The sequence below is a fragment of the Xiphophorus maculatus genome, chromosome 10, assembly GCF_002775205.1.
Source record: "Xiphophorus maculatus strain JP 163 A chromosome 10, X_maculatus-5.0-male, whole genome shotgun sequence".
NCBI lineage: Eukaryota > Metazoa > Chordata > Actinopteri > Cyprinodontiformes > Poeciliidae > Xiphophorus > Xiphophorus maculatus.
Window position 1 is genome coordinate 14,663,324 of NC_036452.1, and position 20,414 is coordinate 14,683,737.

The window sequence follows — 20,414 nt, forward strand, 5'->3', positions numbered from 1 at the left end:
GCATCTATTATTCAGTATTATTGGTTAGTGATGCTGTACCATAATTTTTCATTATTTTATTTTCATTTTAGGAAACAGAAGTGGAAAAAAAAATCTCTTTATTAAAAAAAAAAAGGATAGAAAAACTTTACCGCCCCTTTGTAACCAAAACAAACAGGATTGTGTTTGTAGTTCTTGATATGAAAAAAACCTTTAGATTGAAATGTAAACTTTAATTTATTTTTTGAGTGGATGTTGTTTTTCTTTTTGTGTCCATTTTATTGTACATGCATGAATTCTCTATTTTTAAACTTCTACTGTTCTTGAGTTGGAGAAACGCAAAATAATTCCAATGTTTTTGTACAACAATATATTTGTATAAATTACAATAAATTATGTTGTATTCTACTACCGCTTTATTTTTTCTTTCATTTTATATTATTTTAATTAAATTTTTTTATTATTATTATTTTATTTTATTTTATTTTTACATACTCCAGTCCAACAGGCGGCGGTAAATGTAAACCAATTTACAGAAGAAGAGAGGGCAGTGTCGTCACAGTCTACTCGTGACGCAGTTGACGATGTAAACAAGAGAAGACAGTCGAGGGCAGAAGGGATCAAGCAGGCCGACGTCACCTCAAATGAAAGCCGTTAAATACGCTTTAGACGGCCGTCATGGGTCTCCCCGTCACGATTAAAGTCAATTTTCGCGGGAATGTGAAGAGATTCCTGGCTCAGGATGTGGACAAATTGGAGTGGGAGTCCGTGGAAGCCTGGGTAAGCTGCTGGAGGGGAAAAAAGCTGGCGCAGTTTGGGGAAGAGCAGGCCCAGAAATGGCCTAGCAGACACGTAAACAGCAGATCACCTGAAGGACGGGCGATTCGGTCAACTAAAGATGTGTGCAGAGCTGGTCATTTTAAAGGAGAATGTGCTTAGCTTGTTTTGAGAATAAGCCTTTTGTTCATACATCCATTTTCCAGCTGTCGATGTAAATTTCTCAGCCTGAAATGTCCATTATTGAGGGTTTGTTGTGCGTGTTTGAATAGCTGATTTTTTTTAAGGCACTGTTTTCTGTGGATTTGATAATAACTTCTTCACGTTACATTTCAGATCAAAGCGTCATTTGGGATCAACCACTTTCAAGTTAAATACTTTGATGAAGATAATGAAGAGGTAAGACTCATGGCGCCCTTACCAGGAAGTATTCGATCGTTAATACACAACTACAATAACACACACAGAAAGAAATATGTTATATATGTGGTACATAGTTTTCTATTTTATTATATATTTTTACGTATTTAAAGCCATTATGACGTGAGTAAATTGTTAATTTTAAAATTTTAAAAACACTCACTGGTGAATTTGATACCCATGCTCACCAGAGACGTGTATGTAAATTATGCCAAACGTATTAAAGCCCCTTAACATTTTCTTCTTTTTGTTGTTTTACAAATGCAACATTCAATGTATTTTATTGGGTTTTATGAAACAGGCCAACACAAAGAAGCAGGGTGTAATTATAAAGTTGATGTAGAATGTTTTTTTTTTATCTGATGGGCTATGACAGAAGCAGTTGCCCCTTATTTATTTGCACAACATTTCATGTTTGCCCTACATGGCTTGTGGAGTACATTACTAATAGTTGTCCTATTAATTGATTCTTCACTGGAGTTGAGGATGTCTGCAGCTCCTCCAGAGTCACCATGTCTGCTGTGTTCTTTGATCTTTACATGTTTGTTCACTTATAAGCCCCTGAGGCCTTCACAAAGCTGTGCTGATAATGAGATTAATTTATATACAGTTGGACTCTACTTACTGATTAGATGAGCTGAAAAAATAAATGGTTATAATCCATTTTAATTAGGAAATGTATTCTAACTGTGTATTATTTTAATTCAGTTCCACAGTTACATACGTCATTTTCTTGGTCTATCCCATAAAACCCTTTTAGAAGACATTAACATTTTGGCGGTCTGATATTTTCAGATTTTTTTTTTCATTTCTAAACATTTAAATATTACAGAAAGGTTTTATTTCTTAAAGCAATTCTAGCAATTACAAGTCACTGGGTGGATAAGAGACCAAAGTAACCAAACCAAGTTCAGAGCAGGTACAACTACAAGTTGTCTCAATGTGACATCAACAAACTGATGTCACATTGAGACAAAGGGTGAATAATGATTGATCAGACCACCAGACAAAAAAGAAAGAATACACAAAAATTAAGCCAAGACAATAATATTAAACCCCATTCCTACCCAGTGATGGTACAGTTCATAGTTCAGCCTACAGCATGTGACTCTGCCCCAGCCATGTCCTAATTACGTCATAGTCAGGAACAGTTTGTGTGTTTTTTGTTTTTCTTTGACAGACATGATAGCGCACCAGCATTAGACCAGCTTGTTTAAAATGACAAAAAACAATCTCAACTATTTGAGGTGTGATGCCAAGCCACTGATGTTAATTAAGTAAGTTCTTGAGAAAGACAAACAGTGACACAATTTAGTGATTTCTAACTAAAGTCATGTGGCTACAAATAGCTCACTTTAAATAGACTGTGGGGAAATTTTGAAAATGACCGTTAGGTGTATGTGTAATGTTAAAGTGCTAGCCTCATATACAGAAGCTACAGTTGTGGACGCAGCCGTCCTGGGTTTGATTCCCGACCTTGAGACCTTTGCTGCATGTGTCCTACTCTTCTCTCTCTTCGCACTTACTGTTAAATTGTGAATAAAGCCTACAAGTGCCAAAAACCAATTAAAGGGGCGGAAAAGAACATTTTCTTTAATCTGCTTGTGGTCTGCTGACATGAACAGAGGTTAGGTGAAACCAACACATACTGGAGGTGGGTCAAAATAATGTTTCTATATGAGGAGATAATAATCTGCCAAATTTTATTGAAGTTGACTGATCTTCAATGAGGATCAGAAGCCCAGTAATTGGAAATAGGATTTAAAATTGAGTTTTCACAAAATAATATTGTAGCTTGAACAATGTATGAAATTCAAACAATCATATGCATGTTTATGGCCTTAATAAATCAAAATCAACATCTAAGTGAAATAAAAGGATAAGCAAAAGGAAATAAAAGGACAAAATTTTAAAATATGGGTACTGGGCATGAGATGTGATAAGATCCTCACAATATATCTTCAAGTAAATATACCAGGTCATCATTGAGATGAGAGAAAAATTGTAAAAATGTATGAAATGTTCACATTGTCAGTACTTTTCATCAGACCGTTCCTGTAGCTGCTAATATAATCTAATGTATCTATTATTGGTATAATTATGTTATCTGTGTCACATTTGGGATATAAAGTGCTTTAGGCTCCATAGAGCCTGATTAAAAGGACTTCTAACAGTGGGAACAGCAAAATTTGCCATTTTAATGGAGCAACTTTTTAAACTCTAGGTATACTTTGGGACTGTCCCAAATCTAGTTGATACAAAATAGAGGTACACAGTTCAGACAGATTCACCATGACTGGAAAATAATGGATTCTAAGAATGTTTCCTGATCTGATGAGTTTTTATTTCAGCTGCAACATTCAGATCATAGACCCAGAAATTAGAATACATTTCTGCTTGAGTCCGTCCTGCCTTATGTTGGTGTTTCAGGCTGTTGTTGCTGCTGGTGGTGTAATGGTGTGGGAGACATTTGCATGGCATAGTTTGAACTCATTATTACCAACTGAGCATTGCTCAAATAGTAAAATATACTTGGTCTACATCGTTGTGGGTCATGTTCATCATGACAATAAACTTGTTGTACTCCAACGGCCACCCCAGTCCCCATATCTCAATCCAACATATTCCACCAAATTCAGAAGATTTACACCATAGATGTAAAATTTGCCTCCAACTGTTTATTTGCTATGTTAATTAATAAGCACCAAAATCTCTAAGGAATGTTTCAGACACTGTGTTGAATCAATGGCAAAAATATATAAGGCAGTTCAACTCATCCATTGTCTTCAATTTATCCGAGATTGGGTACATTAACTGGTCCAGTTAAATACTGTCCAGCTTATTCTGAGCAATCCCAATGTGTTCTCAGGCCAAAAGTTATATATAGTCTCTCCAGTGAGTCCGGAGTCTGATAGAGTAGTCCAATGTTTTCTAGTTGAGGACCACGACCTTGGTCTTTGAGGAACTGACTCAGCCTGGTTGCTTTGCATATGGCTAAGAACTGCAAACTGTAGTTAATAGTGTATTTATTTTTGACAATAATGAAAGTTAGTGACTTATTTCATTCTGATCCTATTTATGTTTTCTTTCAGATCTGCATAAACAGTCAAGGTAAGAATAGTAATCATTGTTGGTTTTCCGTCATGGCACTTGAGTAACATGTTGATAATACACTGACATGTTTTTGTTTTGCAGATGAATATGAAGAAGCAATCAAGGTATTGCAACACTGCTGGATATTCTTGCAAATTATTGGCTGAGTGGCACTACATGTTTTCTTTGTTCTTCCTTAATTATGTGATAAAGGGGGCTGGTAACATACAGCACGCTGCAAAGGGATACATTCTCTTTGAACCTTTTAACAGTCTCGGGTTTCAACGTATTTCGTCTGGATTTCAAGCCACAGACCAACTGGAAGCTGTGCATAATTAGAAAGTGAAAGGAACAAAAACGTAATCAAGATGGTTTGCTTATAAAAATATGAAAATGAAATTGAGGCAAGCATTTGTGTTCTGAGTCAATATTTTGTTGAATCACCTTTGGTTGAGGTTACAGGTGCAAGTCTTTTGAGGTATAATCCTATGAGCTTTTCATATCTACATATTGAAATCCTTTCACATTCTTCCTTTCCAAATGGCTCAAGCTCAGCCAGATTTAATGAAGGGTCTTTGTCACAGATTTTTAATTGGATTTAAGTCTGGACTTTCCAGCCCAAGCATGTGCTTTCATCTGAATCCTTGTTTTGTAGCTCTCTGACTGTCAAGTGTTTTTTCCATCTTCTGAAAGATTGTACTTTTTTGCATGTAGGCCAAACAAAAGTACTCACTGATCAGAGGATTTTCTTCCACATGGCTTGTTGCAAACTGTAGACTGGCCTTCATATGGACTCCCTCCACTAGTGGCTTTCTTTCCCATGAATTCCAGATTTGTGGAGTGCACAACTTGCTATCCTTTTCATTAAACTTGACAGTTCTTCACCACAAGATATAATACATGGTGGTAGAATTTTTTTAGATGTAAAGTCACCAAATGTAAAAAGTTTCAAAGGGTATGAACATTTAAGTGTGCACTGGTTTTATGTTACAGCACAATAAAAGCAGCTTAGATATGTTTTACTGCAAAAACTTTCTCTTTGTATATGTTGTCATTCTTGCCTTCAATTTGTTGTTTAATGTTCATTACTGTCCCTCTCAGAGTGCAGAGAAGCAGGGGAACCAGCTGCACATGAATGTGTACAAGATGAAAGGCCAGGCATGCGGCGGTCCTCTGAAGGCGGAGGTGAAGGAGCTTAAAGGAGACCTCCGACCTGCTCCACCTTACCCGTCAAGAGTTAAAGCCGTGGACAAAGGCACTCAGATCACTCCAGAGCGAGAAAGCGTAAGAAAACCCATCTTTTGTCTTCTTCCAATTTTCTTTTATTGGTTATAATCTGTTGACTTTATGCCACAAGGAGGAGTCAGTGAAAACGACTCCAGTTCTCTGTATCTCTGTCATTTTATATCACTTATCTAACGTTTAAGATGTGATTATGTTTCTGGTTTCTGCTTACAGGGAGCTGTAAAAGAAAACAAGGGGAATAAACCTGATGATGATCCTCCTCCTATGTGGTTCAGATCGTACATGGAGAAGGTTAGCATTATTGAGGAAAAAATAGATTTGTGAAAAACATTTTCCTCAGACTATTAAAACTTTATTTTCTTGGGCTCTAGTTTAAGGACGAAGTTGTAAAGGAGGTGGTGGAACGGATGTGCAACGACTTCTCCGGCCAGTGTTGTACTCACAAATCCTCCGACGGGCTCCAAGAGGACATTGGGGTCATTGAAGGACCTATAGGGCCCCGACCGGGCCCCTCCACCTCTAACGGATCGCTCGGGTACACCCCAAACTGCAGCACCTGCAACAAGCTCACCTCTGAGGGGGCTTACAAATGCAGGTAGGCATTAGGGTGGGGCGGTTGGGTGTAGCGGATTGATATGTCTATGCTATCAAAAATAAGTTCTGAAGGATGAATTTGATTCCTTCAAGGGAATTTTCAAGGTAATTGATGAAAGTAGTTCCAGTGCTGGAAAAAGGATTGATAGGTTTCTTCTTTGTTGTTATCCTTAAATGTTTCAGATCATCAAAAAAAGTTAAATCAGTCAAAACATAACTTGATAAATAAAAAAAAGTTTTGGAATAGGAGGAAATAAATCTCTCCAAACCAACACTGCGCTATATGACAATGTAAACCTAATAACTATTTGCGCCACACTTTGCAACGACAACTGACATCACACGTTAGTGTTCTCTTCTTTGCGTAATTGCTAAAATTCACCCCTTTCCATGAATTCCTTTAAACTGGAGCATGGTGCATTTCTTTATTATAGCTTACTTAGTCTACTTCAAGTTTCCAGACAGGATATATTTAGGTGACTTCTTGAGTTTTGCAGACCAGGCAGTAATCAGATGTGGGTATGATGGGTGGAATTGAGCTTAGCCCTCCTTATATAAATTACAGGTAATTATTAATTTATTATGGACAAAATAACTATTTCACAAGTTAGCTTTTTAAATATTTTTTTTCATATAAATAAAACTATTATTTATTTTTAAGTAATAAGTAATAGTTTCTACAATAGTGGGTAAATGCTTTACCCTCCACTCCAAATATGTAGGAAATATGCATGGACATTTTCAGGGAGATAAACCTTCAGCCATTTCTGCTAAAGTTTTTTTTTTCTTTCACTCTTTTTTGAGCATGCATAGTGATTTTTTTTGTGCTGTTTACTTGCCAGTGTGTGCCCATCCTGCATCCTGTGTGAGATGTGCAGACACAGCCATGATCCGAGCCACAGCCTGGTGAGAACCAAGACGCCTCTCTCCATCCCCGAGCATGGAATGTCGGGAGAGTTTAGGTAAACCTTTAAAAACTGAGGCTCATCCAAAGCTACTACTTTCTTGATGTAGATTTGAAAGAGAGTGCTAGTTCTTGCTGTAGCATCTACATTATTAAAGGTGAAGACAAGGCAAAATATGTGTTCTGTTTTTTTTGTTTTTTTTGGAAAGCAAACTTTTGATAGTCAACAAATAGGTGTTCCTGATGACATTTTAAACCAGGTTCCCAAGGCGAGGAGACAGGACTGTGCGCAAGGCCGAGAGACAGCGCCTCAAAGCTGAAAGAAGGCAGCTGAAAGCAGAGGTGAAGGAAATCAAGAAGAAACTGAGGCTGGAGAAGAGGGGGATGCAATGGAGCGGACCCTGTACCTCAGACAGAGCCAGCCTGGCAAACATGGCGTCCACATCCACCCAGTTCCCGGCGCTGCCTCCTCCCGCTGCCTCAGAATCAGCCTCAGGTCCCGCCACAGACCCAGGTCACATCCCAGCCCCGGTCCCCGACCCCCAGGCCTCCAGTCCAGAGTAAGCGCCACCTTGGAAGGGCGTCCGACAGTGCTGGGTACCTCTAGCCCAGCATGGATGCAAAAAGTCTTTTTTTTCCAAGAAAAGAAATCAAAAATATGCCATCTTTGTAATCTAGTCTGTATGAGTGTTTTCGCTGGCTGCTCTGGGGTGGTGGCAAATGTTGGAACTACCTCAATGTGAAAACTGTTGCTGCTGCTTCATAGATTTTCTAGAAAAAAAAAAGAAAAATTTGCTTTTGAGCTGCAAAAAAAAAAAAAAAAAAAAATCTGGGGTCCTGCTTTTTTTTGATTCGTAGAGAAACAAAAGAGATGCGTATTATAGAGAAATCAGGGCTTTTTTTCAACAATGCTCTGTACACTTGAAACTAGGGGTCCCGGGGTCTCGCACACGTCCTTGGTGCCCACTATGGCTGCCTTGTTTCTGGATGAAAATCTGCCTGATAACACCCGTCTGGAGCCTGGTACCAAGTTCATCAAATACTGGAAGATGAAGAACTCGGGCACAATCAGCTGGACTTCAGAGACCAAGGTACACCTCCCACTCATCGAGAGACCAGGCTCCACTCTCCTTCTCTCTCTCTATGCCCTCCACACCTCCCACTTTAATACTTTTATTCTCCTTTTAACTCGTCCCACTTTAATACTTTTATTCTCCTTTTAACTTGTTTCTTTCTCTTGATTTACTAAAATCTACCAGGCTTACAGGTGCATCTCAGTAAATTTGAATATCTTTCAAAATTGTATTTGTTTCAGTAATTCAGTTTTTAGAGAGAAAAAAATGTATATCAAATATATTTATTACACATAGAGTAATACTTTTTAAATGTTTATTTCTGTAAAATTAAATGAGTATGGCTTACAGCTAATGAAAGCTCGAAATTCAGTTAGCAAATCTTTTTTAAACAAAGAAATGTGGGCCTTCTACAAAGTATGTTCATGTGCTGTAGAGTGTATGCACGCAATACTTGGCGGAGCATCCGTTGCATGAATTAATGCATCAATGCAGCATGGCATGGAGGCATTCAGCCTGTGGCTCTGCTGATGTATTCAAGGAATCCCAGGTTTCTTTGCTGCAGCTCATCTGCATTGTTGGGTTTGGTGTCTCTCATTTTCCTCTTGGCTAAAGCAGCTCAACATATCAGCATTGTAACATCGGTACCAATACTGCAACGGCATGCTGGGAATGGACTAATTATTTTCTGACATATTCCAAGTATCATGAATCATCAGTTGGGATGGTAACAAGATATTCAGCTTGTTGGATGAAGCTTCACTGCAGGAGATGCAGTGTAGATCCCCTGATTGCATCACCTAGGATGGACGCACTGGAAGTTGAAGGAGAGAAGATTGTGGAAAAATGTGGATTTATCACTACGGACACCATCATTACAATCGTTACCATTGCATGATTTTCTAATTTCATGCAAGCCTATGCTTAACAATGCTCTATGGATTCTCTGAGGTTTAGGCCAAACACATAAATACCATTATCATTAAAGCAGGTGTTGGTGCATTTGGCTGTATGGGCAGGTACCAAGTCCTACTAGACTAAAAATCAGTATCTCAATAAAGCTTGTCAGCAGAGGGACGCATAAAGTATTCTGGTAGATGACGGTGGACCAGAGGACCAACAGCAGCAGATGACAGAGGCATCCTAAATCATCACTGACTGGAAGAAGCAACTTGGATTCTGTCCCTCTCTAATCTTTCTCCAGATTCTTGGACCATGATTTTCAAATAAAATGCAGCTTTCTTCTGAACAGATGACTTTGGACCAAGCCTCTTTTATCTTTAGTCCAGGTGAGACACCTCTGATGTCGTCTCTTGTTCAGGGGCGGGTTAACACAAGGAATGGGAGAAGTGTACCCTATGTTCTGAATACATGAGTGTGTGGTGGCTCTTGAAGCTCTGACTCCAGTCACAGTCCACTACTTGCGATTCTCTCCCAATCAGCTTAGCTTTTTTTTTATATCACACTTTTCCCATCCACCACACTTTTCATGAAGCAATCCATGAACAGCCAGCTAATCTGTTTATGTGAGTAATAGTTACATTAGCTGCGAGCCATAATTATCCAAACTAACTAAGATAAAACTTAGAACTATGTCATTCTCTGTGGAATAGATCTGTTTAATATGAGTTTCTTTTCTTAAACGGAATCACTGAAATAAATGTAACTTTTCAATAATATTTAAATTTATTTAGAGGCACCTGTATTTATCCAGTGTTGTTTCTTATTTAATCTAGTTAAGTTTATGTGGTTCAAGTTTCTAAGTCTTTGTCTGGATGTAAAATAAGTGTTGCCCCCTCAGTATGAACGCATGATTATTTATTTATTTATTTTCTGTTGTGTTTACTCTGGTTTGCATGCTCTTTGTCTTTCTTTGTGCTTTTTCGCATGTGTATTCCTATTTTGTGTTCTGTGTATGTGTGTGTGTGCGTGCACGCAGCTAGTGTTCATGTGGGGAAACCTCGGCTTGGCGTCGGAGGAGAGGAGGGAGGTTCCAGTGCCCCTGCTGCTTCCGGGACAAGTGGGCGTGGTCAGTGTGGCCTTTGTTGCTCCCGTCATGGAGGGGATGTACACCTCCCACTGGCGGCTGGCGCACTGCGGCTGTCAGTTCGGCCCGCGGGTCTGGTGCAGCATTGTGGTCGACTCTGGCAGCAGCCGCAACGGGCTCGGGCACCAAAGCAAGCGATTGGCAAGTCTCATACGCGGTGACATCACCTACTGTAACATCTGTTTACATAAATATTTAGATTAAATCACCCAGAATGTCTTCATGTTTTCCTACCAAGGAGCCCAACTGTCCTATGACCTTTTCAGTTGATTTTAAACGGCAGCTCTCCAAGCATTCTGAAGTGCTCAGCCTTCCAACTGTCTACCTCAGATTAACTGTATTTGAAAGTTCTGTTTTAAGCAAGTGGATGGGGAAATCCAGCTAAGACTTGACAAAGAATCCTTTAGCTAACCAACTGCTGTATACATTTAAGCTAATTTTGCTTTGGGAATCACCTTGTAGGTCCTACAATACTAATTTTATTATTGAAAACTATTTAATAGATTTTACTAAAAAATGACGAGTCATTGATGGTAACAAAATGCCCGATTATTCATTTATAAGATAATTCTTTGCTTCACACCTGACTTGGATCACACTCTGACATTAAAAATTAATGACACGAACATTAGAACATCAACAGTTTTGGAAGGTCTAGATCAGGAGTCTCCAACTGCAGTTCTTTGGAGCTAATGCCCTGCAACTGTTACATACGTCCTTGCTTCAACACAGCTGAGTCAAATAACTTGATGCCCTTCAGCATGGCATCAAAAGTGGCAAAGTCTTAGTAACGATCCATTGATATTATTCAGGTGTGTTGGAGCAGTGATGCATCTGAAAGTTACTGGACATTAGCTCTTGAGGACTGGAGTTGGCAGGCAGTGTGCTCCACATTATGTATGATGGAGTGTCAGGGTTCAGAGTTCAGAGATGTTGAACTTGCACAAAAGTAGAAGACTGGAAGCAGCAGCACCTGAATACATGAGACTGGTCTGGTGTGGTGAAAAGAGAGCTGAACCCAAAGATCTACATGCCGATCTACGTTTCTACCCTCATCTATGGTCAAAAGCTTTGGGTAGTGAACAAAATATTGAGATCGCGGACAACAGACAGGTGCTAAGGGGTTCCCCTGCAGAATGTCTGGGTTCTCTCTTAGAGATATGGTGAGAAACTCAGTACCCTGGAGGAGGTGGCCCAAGTGGCCGGGGAGAGGGATGACAGCTTCTCTACTAAGACTGTTTCTCCTGTGAGATGTTCCCGGATTAAGTGAAAGATGGATGGATGGCATCCTCAGGCCCAAGAGCTCTCAATCAAAATGGCCGCAAACAGGTCTGCTGGGTGACCATGGAACTCCTGAAAAACAAATAAAGGATTCAGATCTTTGGTGTGATCAGCTCATATTGATCAGTGAGACTTTTGTGTGCATGCCCCCGTCTTACTGCACTAGCCCAATCCCCTGCATCCTTTTATACCCGGCTGATAAGCAGACTGTTTCCTCCCCCACAGCATGGCTAAAACTGATGGTGGAGGTGCAGAAACCTCTTTTATACATACGGAATATCCACAGATTGTGAGGATAATATCCTAGTGCAGAGAAGGTTGTCCCTGTAGCAGTAGCATTGTGATATGGCCTTGGAAGCAGTGGCAAAAAAAAACTATTTGGTGATACAGCAGTCGCTCAATCGCCTTCATACAGGAATTTGCAATTTGGTGTAAAGGGAGCCTAAATTAGCCCTTATGCAGTAAACCCAACACTGGTCATTCCTCTGAGTCTTTGGTTATTTCTGTGCTTGAATGATTCATAGTTGAAGTTGCTGAACCAATAAAACTCCTTTGATATTGATCACATACTGAGCTGAAAATGTGTAAAACAAAATCAGCCAGGACTTAAAATTATTTTAAGTCCTGCAGAAAGCTTGGAGAAGTGTTGCATAACAGCTTAAAAAAAAAAAAAAACTTGGCTGCTTTGAAGGAAAATGCAGAAAAATTAAGGACCGACTCAGAACTTTAGCAAAGCTGTTGTATCCTTTTATTCTTTGTATTACAACTTTTGTGTCCACCCCTAAAAAAACAAAAATAGATAATAAAATGAACAGGATTTTTTTATTATTATAAAAATAACTGGAAATGTCAACGAAGATTTAAAAGTATTTGCTTGTTATGGTGATACCACTGACGGCCATCCTGTTTGTGCTTTAGAAGGAAGAGGTGAAGCCGGCAGAGAAGGAGGTGACACCCAAGGAGAGTGGTTCTGCCTTCACTGCAGACCTCCCCCAAGAAGACTTCTACTTCCCATCAGTCGACCTGCTGACCGCACAGGTGCTCACGCAACGTGAAGCTATTTTCTGTCACGTCATTTTCAAGTCGTGCGCTGATCAAACAGAAATAAGAATGGTAGCGCAGTTCAGTGTACAGAAAAGTCTCAGAAGTTTATACTTTTCTTTTTTGCTACCACTGTTTGTGTGACTTTTTACACAAACATGTGAATATATTCATATTAACAGTCAAATCTTTGGTCTGTGTTTTTGTGACAATGATACATTCATACGCTATTTTATTACCCATGTAGTAAAAATAAAACCATTATGTTGATTTCTCACCGCAAATTTTTTCGTTTTGGTCTCCTTAAGACAGGTTTCCAAGTATTTTTTTCTTGTTCTACTCCTAGCCGTAATAGAAGTCGGCCAATTTATCAAGCAGCTGATTAAATTAGGACAGTGACTTAAATGTCATAGTAAACTCCGAAATCAGATGAATCCTGAGAAGCAAAGGTGTACTAACTCACAGAAGGTCTCATAGCAACTGGATTGAATGTCCATCATCTGTAATGGGGAATCTGGTCTTTCAGAGGCTGTGTGGGAGGCGGAGCACATCTGTAAACACAATGTCACCTGAAAATGTCTCCACTACACCACAGTAATTTGAATTTTCATTGTTCTGTTTACTCTTTTTTTTTTAGGATCTGCTTTCATTTGAGTTGCTGGACATAAATATTGTGCAAGAGCTGGAAAAAGTCCCCAACAACACTCCTGTCGGTGAGTCAAAGTGCTGAAAAACTCAACCCTGAACTTGAATATATATTTTAATATTGTTTTTTTTTTTCTTTCTGTTTTTGTTCCAGCTTTGACCCCCTGCATTTCCCCCCTCCCCAATGATTCATCTTTGTTGGAAAGGACAATGACTTCACAGACGAAGGACGAGTCAGAGATCACAGGAGTCCGTAAACTCTTCGGTGAGCTATTCTCTGTTTTGGGATAATTGAACGTTTTAAACACAAACAGGTGTTTATGTTCAAAGAAATTTTTAAGTTATTCTGGAAATTTATTTTGCTATTCAGTCAAATAATAGAAAGTTTCTTTCAAGGCCTGCAATTAGAACCCTTAGTTGCTAATCCCTGCATTTGTTTCTCTGAAATATACTCATGCCAAGGGGAGTTGGAGCGTTCAGCACGGGTTTGTCTCTCCCAATTATTTTGGGCGGCCTACAGTTACAGTCCAATAATGTTGCAAGTTTGGTCTGAATGCACAGGAGTAGTTGTTACACAAATTCAAATCTTTAAGTAAAGAAGTAAATGATATCCGGTATTGTATTAACTAAGTATATTCTGGAACATATATTCTAGAACAAGCAAAATCTCAGACTAGATCCTAAAACTGTTTTATCCTTCATAATTCTGCCCTATTTTTCTAAGGAGTCAAACTGAGGCCCAAAGACGTGTCGGAGCCCGTAGCGCAAGACGAGGAGAAGGAGGAGGAGATCAGTGGAGCTCAGTTCCTCTGCGAGACGGTGATCCGCTCCCTCACGCTGGAGGAAGCCCCGGACCACAGGCCCCTGCGCCGACCCAAGCACAGCAGCCTCAAACCGCAGGGTGAGCCGCTACAATCGGTCCCTCTTGGAGTTTTAACGCCAGAGAGGGAAATTTTGTGTTTTAATCTCTCTCTGTTGAACATTGTTTCTAACTCTTGCAGTTGTTACCCGGGGGCCCGGCTTTGGCTTTGAGAGGGGAGTCGGGGTGGAGGAGAAGCAGAAGGTGAAAGTTAAGCAGGAGGAGATTAATGCCGATAGAATCCAGAGTTTAGCGCCGCCTGTAAATACCGTCTTCAACCAACTGACCCAAGGAGAGGACGACTCAAGGCCGGGTGAGTGGAAAAAAAACAAACATATAATCCTTTATTTTAAAGCTGGACCATCTTGAGCCAAGATGTTTATTTTGGTTGTTTTTTCCCCCCACTTGGCAGATCCTGAGCTCGGAGGCGAAAATGTAAACCTTAATATCAGTTCACATCAAGATAATGAGGACAAAGAGGTTTTGCATGCTATGCAAAACATGAAGGAGAAGAATTGTGAGAAAGAAGAAGGCAGAACCAGAGAAGACTGGGATGAGGTAATGTTATAAACATGCTTTAAATATTTCCACATTTTATCAGACACATATTTACTATACTTTTAGAATTTTATGTGAGTAATCAGCAACACAAAGTAATAACCATAATGTCCATAAACAAAATCCAATGCGAACAATGAACTGTTAGGGTCAGTGAATTAGTAAATAGTGTAATTTATACATTTGTCCATAAACAAAATCCAATGCGAACAATGAACTGTTAGGGTCAGTGAATTAGTAAATAGTGTAATTTATACATTAATTTTCTCATCAAGTAAGTAAAGGTATGCATAGAGTCAGTGTTTACAGCCACGTCTGCTTGACTCCTGACATGCTGAATGTCGACAACAGGCCTGAACTCTTCCCTCTGATTCACCCTTGACTCAAAAACAAAGTTAGTCACAGGTCTGAATTAATATTAAGTCATATTTTTGGCAGCATTTCCTGTAAAAGCAATTCATTAATACGTGTCTCAACCAGAAAAACAGAAGCTTTCATAACCCATAATTTTTCAGCACCTATGCGGAGCCTGAAAGCCTTTATGGTTTTCTGCTTCAGGTCAGCAGCCAGACGTCCTCCGTCTCCTCCAACGATGACTACATCATCGTCCTCCCAGACTGCTTCGACACCAGCCGGCCCCTGGGCGAGTCCATGTACAGCTCCGCCATGTCGCAGCCTGACACCGCCGCCGCCGCCACGGCGGCTTCTTCGACCGACCCGGACCAAGAGCAGGAAAAGGACGAGCCCTGCAACTTTGAGCCATGCAGGGAGGCGCCGCTGATGGAGAGGAAGGAAGAAGAGACCATCGCCGTGGAGGAGTCCCTGGGGAACACCTGGCCTCTCCACGTCTCGCCCATCCACAGCAGCGTGAACCAGATGCTGTGCGCGTCCCAAACGCTCGACGCCGTGACGCTCACGCCTGAAGTGGTGCCGCCGCCTGTCGTGCCTCAGCCTCTGCACCCCACACCGGTCATCTACTCACCCAGGTTAGACTGGGACCAGTCGGGACTTAAAGAGTCTTTAACTCTTATTATTGAAACGGAAGATGGTTGCCACACCGCAGCACCGCCTCTTATGGTTAAATTTCCATCTGTGTTTCAGATCGGAGGCGCTGTATCTGGCTGGGGATCCCAGTCCTCCAGCCTGTGAACCGTACGAGCCGCAACAACCACGGGTTCACCTAAATGGTGAGTTTAACCATCACGGTCACTGGATCTCACCACATTACAGATATACTACATAGGCTGGCACATAAAACTAAGAGGCGGCATATTTATCACTGTAAAACCAGATAGTTTATCTTTACCGTTGCCACTCAGTCTGCTGGTTAGACTCATCGTGTTTACATGACTTAGCTGTTCCTCAGTTTTAAAAGGAAGCTAAGACAACTCAGGAAACGCATTATGACCAATACAGGAAGAGAGGAACTAACGCAGCACGAAGGTTTTCAGGATTTGTTGCTTCAACAAAGACAAAGAAAACCCCTCATGTTCCTCATCTAATCAGAATTTTTTTTTTTGTGGGTTGTTATTTCCTTTTCTAGTATCATCCGGTCTGTCCAGATCAGCCGGCTCAGCATGCAGTGCCTTTGAGGCGTACAATCCGAGAGCGGGCAAAGCGCTGCAGCCAAGGTGCAAAACAGCAGAGTAAAACTTCTTATGCTACAATTTCTGTGCTCTAGTCTCTTTTCTTTTTTCTTTCTTTCATGCTGCACTGCAACAGAATTTAGTCTGTTAACCTGAGATGTAATTAGTATAATCAGTGAGTGTGACTGTGTTTGCACCAGGGGCCAAGGAGGCATCACAGAGGGACTTGTCAAAGGGGCCCTTTCTGTGGCCGCATCTGCTTATAAGGCTCTCTTCACTGGACCAAACTGTTCCATACAGGTACATGACCCAGAAGTCTGCTCTATAACTAAAATACAGAACTTCCAACATGAGAGCTTTTCATTACCAGATATTATTAATTTGCTTGTTTGATTATTTGCACAAGCAAATGAAAACAGTTTTATTCAAGTCAAGAAAAACTCAAGAATTTGAGCGCTGATTAATCTCAGGATCCAAACATTCTAAACACCTGTTTATTTTGCAACTTTTTATTATCAGAAAGAAAAACACGAGTTAAATTTATACAGAAATAATTTGAAAATGCTAAGATTAATGTTCCTCTTTAATATTATCCTGATTCTGTTTAGACATATCGGCTAATAAAATCTTCACTCATGAAGTTTAAAGACATTTGTGCTTTTATTTTATCTTTGCTTACCTGTCTGATGGTTTATAAGTGAAACTAGAAGTGTCAGAATACACAAAGCTTTAACTCCATCTCTGTTTCTCTGGTTTATGATTGGTGAAAAGACGATGGCTTTAAAACCAAGGTTAAGGCAAAGACTTTAGAGAAGAGCATGTCTCCATAGCGGCATGCATTTACACACAGAAAGGTCATCAAGCTCTTACTTTGCAGGGTGCATGTTGCGACATTTATTTTTCTGCATAAAGAAGCAAGTTTGTCCTAAACATTTGTCAGTTTACATTAGCTTACTCCTAAAAGAGCTGAAAATCTGGTGATTCCAGCATTTCCTTCTGACATTGCTGTAATGGTACACAAGAACTTGAACTGATAGCATTTTTACATCATTTTACTTTTTTTTTTATCTTCATATACCATGATATCTTTAACCAGCTCATGCCTCTAACCAGAATTGTTGGCAGTACTTTAGGGGTTGTAGCCATTATTTAAAAAAATATATGACTTTTCTTTTGTCCCATATCTCTAATATGGTTAAAATACCCTACAAATATATGTTATTCTTCTTTAAATAGTCTTTACCTCATGATGTTGATATATGTCATGTAAACAATTATTGAGCCAGCAGCAGACATTGATTTTTTCTTGCTTGTGGAGAAGAGGCAACAATAATACTCAATGACACATCTGAATACATCAAATTAGACATCAGAGTAGTTTTTGTGCCAGTTTTTTCAAGGCAGAAAACACCTGTTTGTTTCCAAGCATGTTTGTACAGAAGAGGATTAGAGCCACTTAAAGAAAAAAAAAAGAATTCTGACTTTATTCTCAGAATTCTGAGATTAAAGTCAGAATTCTGACTTTATTTTTTCCAGTGGCCCTAATTGTCTTCTGTACATTTGTATTCCTATTGAAGAATTTCCCCTCCAATACTACATTTTCAGTTGAAGAGGAAGATTATTTCAGTCTCAGATGATGTATTGCTTCCGCTCAAAATTTTTCAACCCAAAATAATAATAATAAAATAAAGTAAAAATAAGGTTGCGTCTTTTTCCTCCTGCTCAAACTCTCTCCCTTCTTGAGTTGTGCCTGTAAGTCTGATCTCCGTGGTTGCAGATTTTATTTTATTTATTTTTTGCTCTCTTGCAGTTTAAAGCTGTAGCTCTCCCTCGTTCCATCCAGTAAAATGTATTTATTAAAATTTTATTTAACAAGGTGAGTTAAGAACAAAATCCTGTTTTCAATAACGAGCTGACAAATGACTGTAGAGTGACACAGTTGTCATGATTAGTTTTATTAGGGTGTTATTAGTAATTCACAATTTACTCCAGGTGATGGTGAGCTACCACTGACTTCAGACAGTTACACACGGTGCACTTATAAGAAAAATATCTAATAAAAACATCTGTTTAAAAGCCTGCATATGCACTAATTACATCTCAGATTAATAGACTACAGCAGAAGCACTTTGTTTTGTTGTTTTTAGTTTTTCATCCCTCCCATTATAGGGGCTTTTACTCTCTCCATACAACACAGCTTTTACTTGAGGAGGGAGGACATTCAAGCATGAGGAGAAGGCTGCAGACATGAAGAGAGTATAAATGCTCAAAACACATTACATTTGAGAGCAAAAACTGATTTTAGTGACAGCACACATTTTTATAAAGATGAAGGGAGAGCACTAAATCCAATACTGAAGACATCTTCAACTGAAAATACATGTTTATGCACTTTGGAAGGAAAATTCCTCAAAATAAGTACAAGGTCCACTCATTTCAAAGTGATGCCCGCACAACAAATAAACACCTTTGTCCTATGAACATGATTCGTTGAGTGTAGATTTACTCTTTATGTTCTTCTCTTTTTCCCTTCCTCCTTGCCTTTTTTTTTGTCTCCCCTCTTTCCCAGCGAGGGATCGACCCTGTCAGACAGGACCCTTCCATGATGGCCGTGCTGCTGGAGATGGGCTTTAAGGACCAGCGGCTCAACCAGCAGCTGCTGAGGAAGCACGGCTACAACCTGCTGCACACCGTCAACGAGCTGGTCCAGATGGCCGAGGAAAGCCAGAATGAAGCTGCTGACCCTCCGCAATGAAGGCGCCTAGACTCATAGGAAAGAATTACTTCAGCTTATGAGCTTAATTTAAAAAGAGTAATTATAGAGTTGGGCTTTTAAATGTCTCATCTTCTTGTGTTTGGATTTTTTTTTGATTGCTTTTTCAACATTACACTACACTTCTGTCTCCAAGTATATGGAAGAAAAAATGAAAATATATATAATGGCTTCTCTTTCCCATTTTAATTTAGCTTTACCGCTTTCTTCAAATTAGCCATTTACTGTACTGTAAATGATTCTCGTTGGTAGCTCTGTTTACCTGGGCCGTTGAGTTGTATGTGTTGGTCGAAAATGAGCGAAAACTGAAATATCGATGAGTTAAGTGTTTTTCCATAATTTCCTCATCCCTGTGTTTGTATGGCTGATGTAGCTGCTTCCTCAGCGCTGTAAAATAATTGTGCTCTCTTAAGGTCGGGCTAAAATATAGAGGTGAAAATGAAACTTTGTGAGGTGAACCGGGTCAGAAAAGCTAGCTCTGGAGTAAACTGATGCTACTGATGCTGCATGGGTTAAGAGTCAGAGTGCAGTAATAAGAATAGATATTTAAGTTGTTTTTTTTCTTTTTTTCTTTAATTATTGTAGTGAAATTTGCCTAACAATGCAATCTTCTTTATCAGAGTACTGTTATTTTAGACGTTGACATGTGGAATGTAAACCAAACTCTCAGAACGGATCACTGTTCAGATTTGGATGTTTTTTGACACCTGCATGATGAATAGAGGCTATTAGAGACGAGTCATGTTCTTGTGGTCTTAGCACAGTCACAGTGAAACAAAAACACAGCTTTGTGACATCTTTTATCATCCCCCTTGCCTGCATTTTTACATGTCTTGGTCAAAAACTCAAAGTGAAACCCAGCAACTTCCAGTTAGCACTAATTAAACTGAGATGTCTCTTAAAACACATTCCTCAAGCTTATGGACCCAAGTATATTTGATTTGATTGCGTTGCCTCTTGTGTGCGATGATGATTAGTTTACCGAAACATGCTTGTCATGTAAGCTGACATTGTGTTGTGTGTCTGGACTTAACTTTGCGTGTGTGTGTGGTTGAGCTTTTTAGGAACCATCGTTTTCTTAAGTTTACAATTGTTCAAGTAAAAAAAAAAAAAGAACATGCTCTTAAGAGTAATTCTGAATATATCTACCTTGCTTGTCAAATTATTCTTCTGCAACAGAGTGTACACTTTAAATACTCTTCTCCCAATCTGCCAATAAACTTTTTGCCCATCTGTTTCGTTCCACCTTGACACTGAAAATCTAGATATGTAGGTCTGAAAGTTGGTACAGAAAATAAATCCTTTAAGATTCATTTTGAGTTATTGAGTTGTAAATAATTCAAACACGGCGGTGTGAAGTTCTGGATAAAAGTCGCCATTATTACTTTTTGGTCAATTTAGCAAATCTCAGTGCTTAATATGATACATAATTTTTAGGGTAGTGTTAAATACAGCATAGGTAACAACTAATTCAGAGGAATTTACCATAAATTGTCACTTGTTTGACCCTCTATCTCTGTGATGTTAAAATACCTTTGT

General features: G+C 39.4%; 1 protein-coding gene across 3 annotated transcripts; it reads left to right on the plus strand.

The window, feature by feature from the left end:
* The first annotated feature begins 541 nt into the window (after positions 1–541).
* Positions 542–20,110, plus strand: nbr1 (NBR1, autophagy cargo receptor). Of its 3 annotated transcripts, XM_005794725.3 has the most exons (22): positions 658–759; positions 1,093–1,155; positions 4,269–4,287; positions 4,372–4,394; positions 5,371–5,553; positions 5,728–5,805; positions 5,886–6,109; positions 6,951–7,070; positions 7,273–7,572; positions 7,944–8,103; positions 10,025–10,273; positions 12,332–12,451; positions 13,092–13,167; positions 13,254–13,364; positions 13,824–14,000; positions 14,101–14,271; positions 14,371–14,516; positions 15,075–15,502; positions 15,618–15,703; positions 16,060–16,147; positions 16,303–16,402; positions 18,672–20,110. In XM_005794725.3, the coding sequence occupies exons 1-22, from the start codon at positions 658–660 to the stop codon at positions 18,855–18,857; spliced, it is 3,210 nt and encodes a 1,069-aa protein (XP_005794782.1). In that variant the 3' UTR covers positions 18,858–20,110. The 3 variants fall into 3 exon arrangements, with proteins under 3 accessions (XP_023196108.1, XP_023196109.1, XP_005794782.1); XM_023340340.1 differs by lacking the exon at positions 16,303–16,402 and having other exon boundaries at positions 542–759; positions 18,672–18,808; XM_023340341.1 differs by lacking the exons at positions 16,060–16,147; positions 16,303–16,402 and having other exon boundaries at positions 542–759; positions 18,672–18,833.
* The last annotated feature ends 304 nt before the right edge of the window (positions 20,111–20,414 follow it).

Coding starts and splice junctions, on each gene's coding strand:
- nbr1 (XM_005794725.3), top strand. CDS start 658: ATGGGTCTCCCCGTCACGATTAAAGTCAATTTTCGCGGGAATGTGAAG. Junction 5,806..5,885: donor TCAGATCGTACATGGAGAAG/GTTAGCATTATT, acceptor CTTGGGCTCTAG/TTTAAGGACGAAGTTGTAAA. Junction 14,272..14,370: donor AGAGGACGACTCAAGGCCGG/GTGAGTGGAAAA, acceptor CCCACTTGGCAG/ATCCTGAGCTCGGAGGCGAA.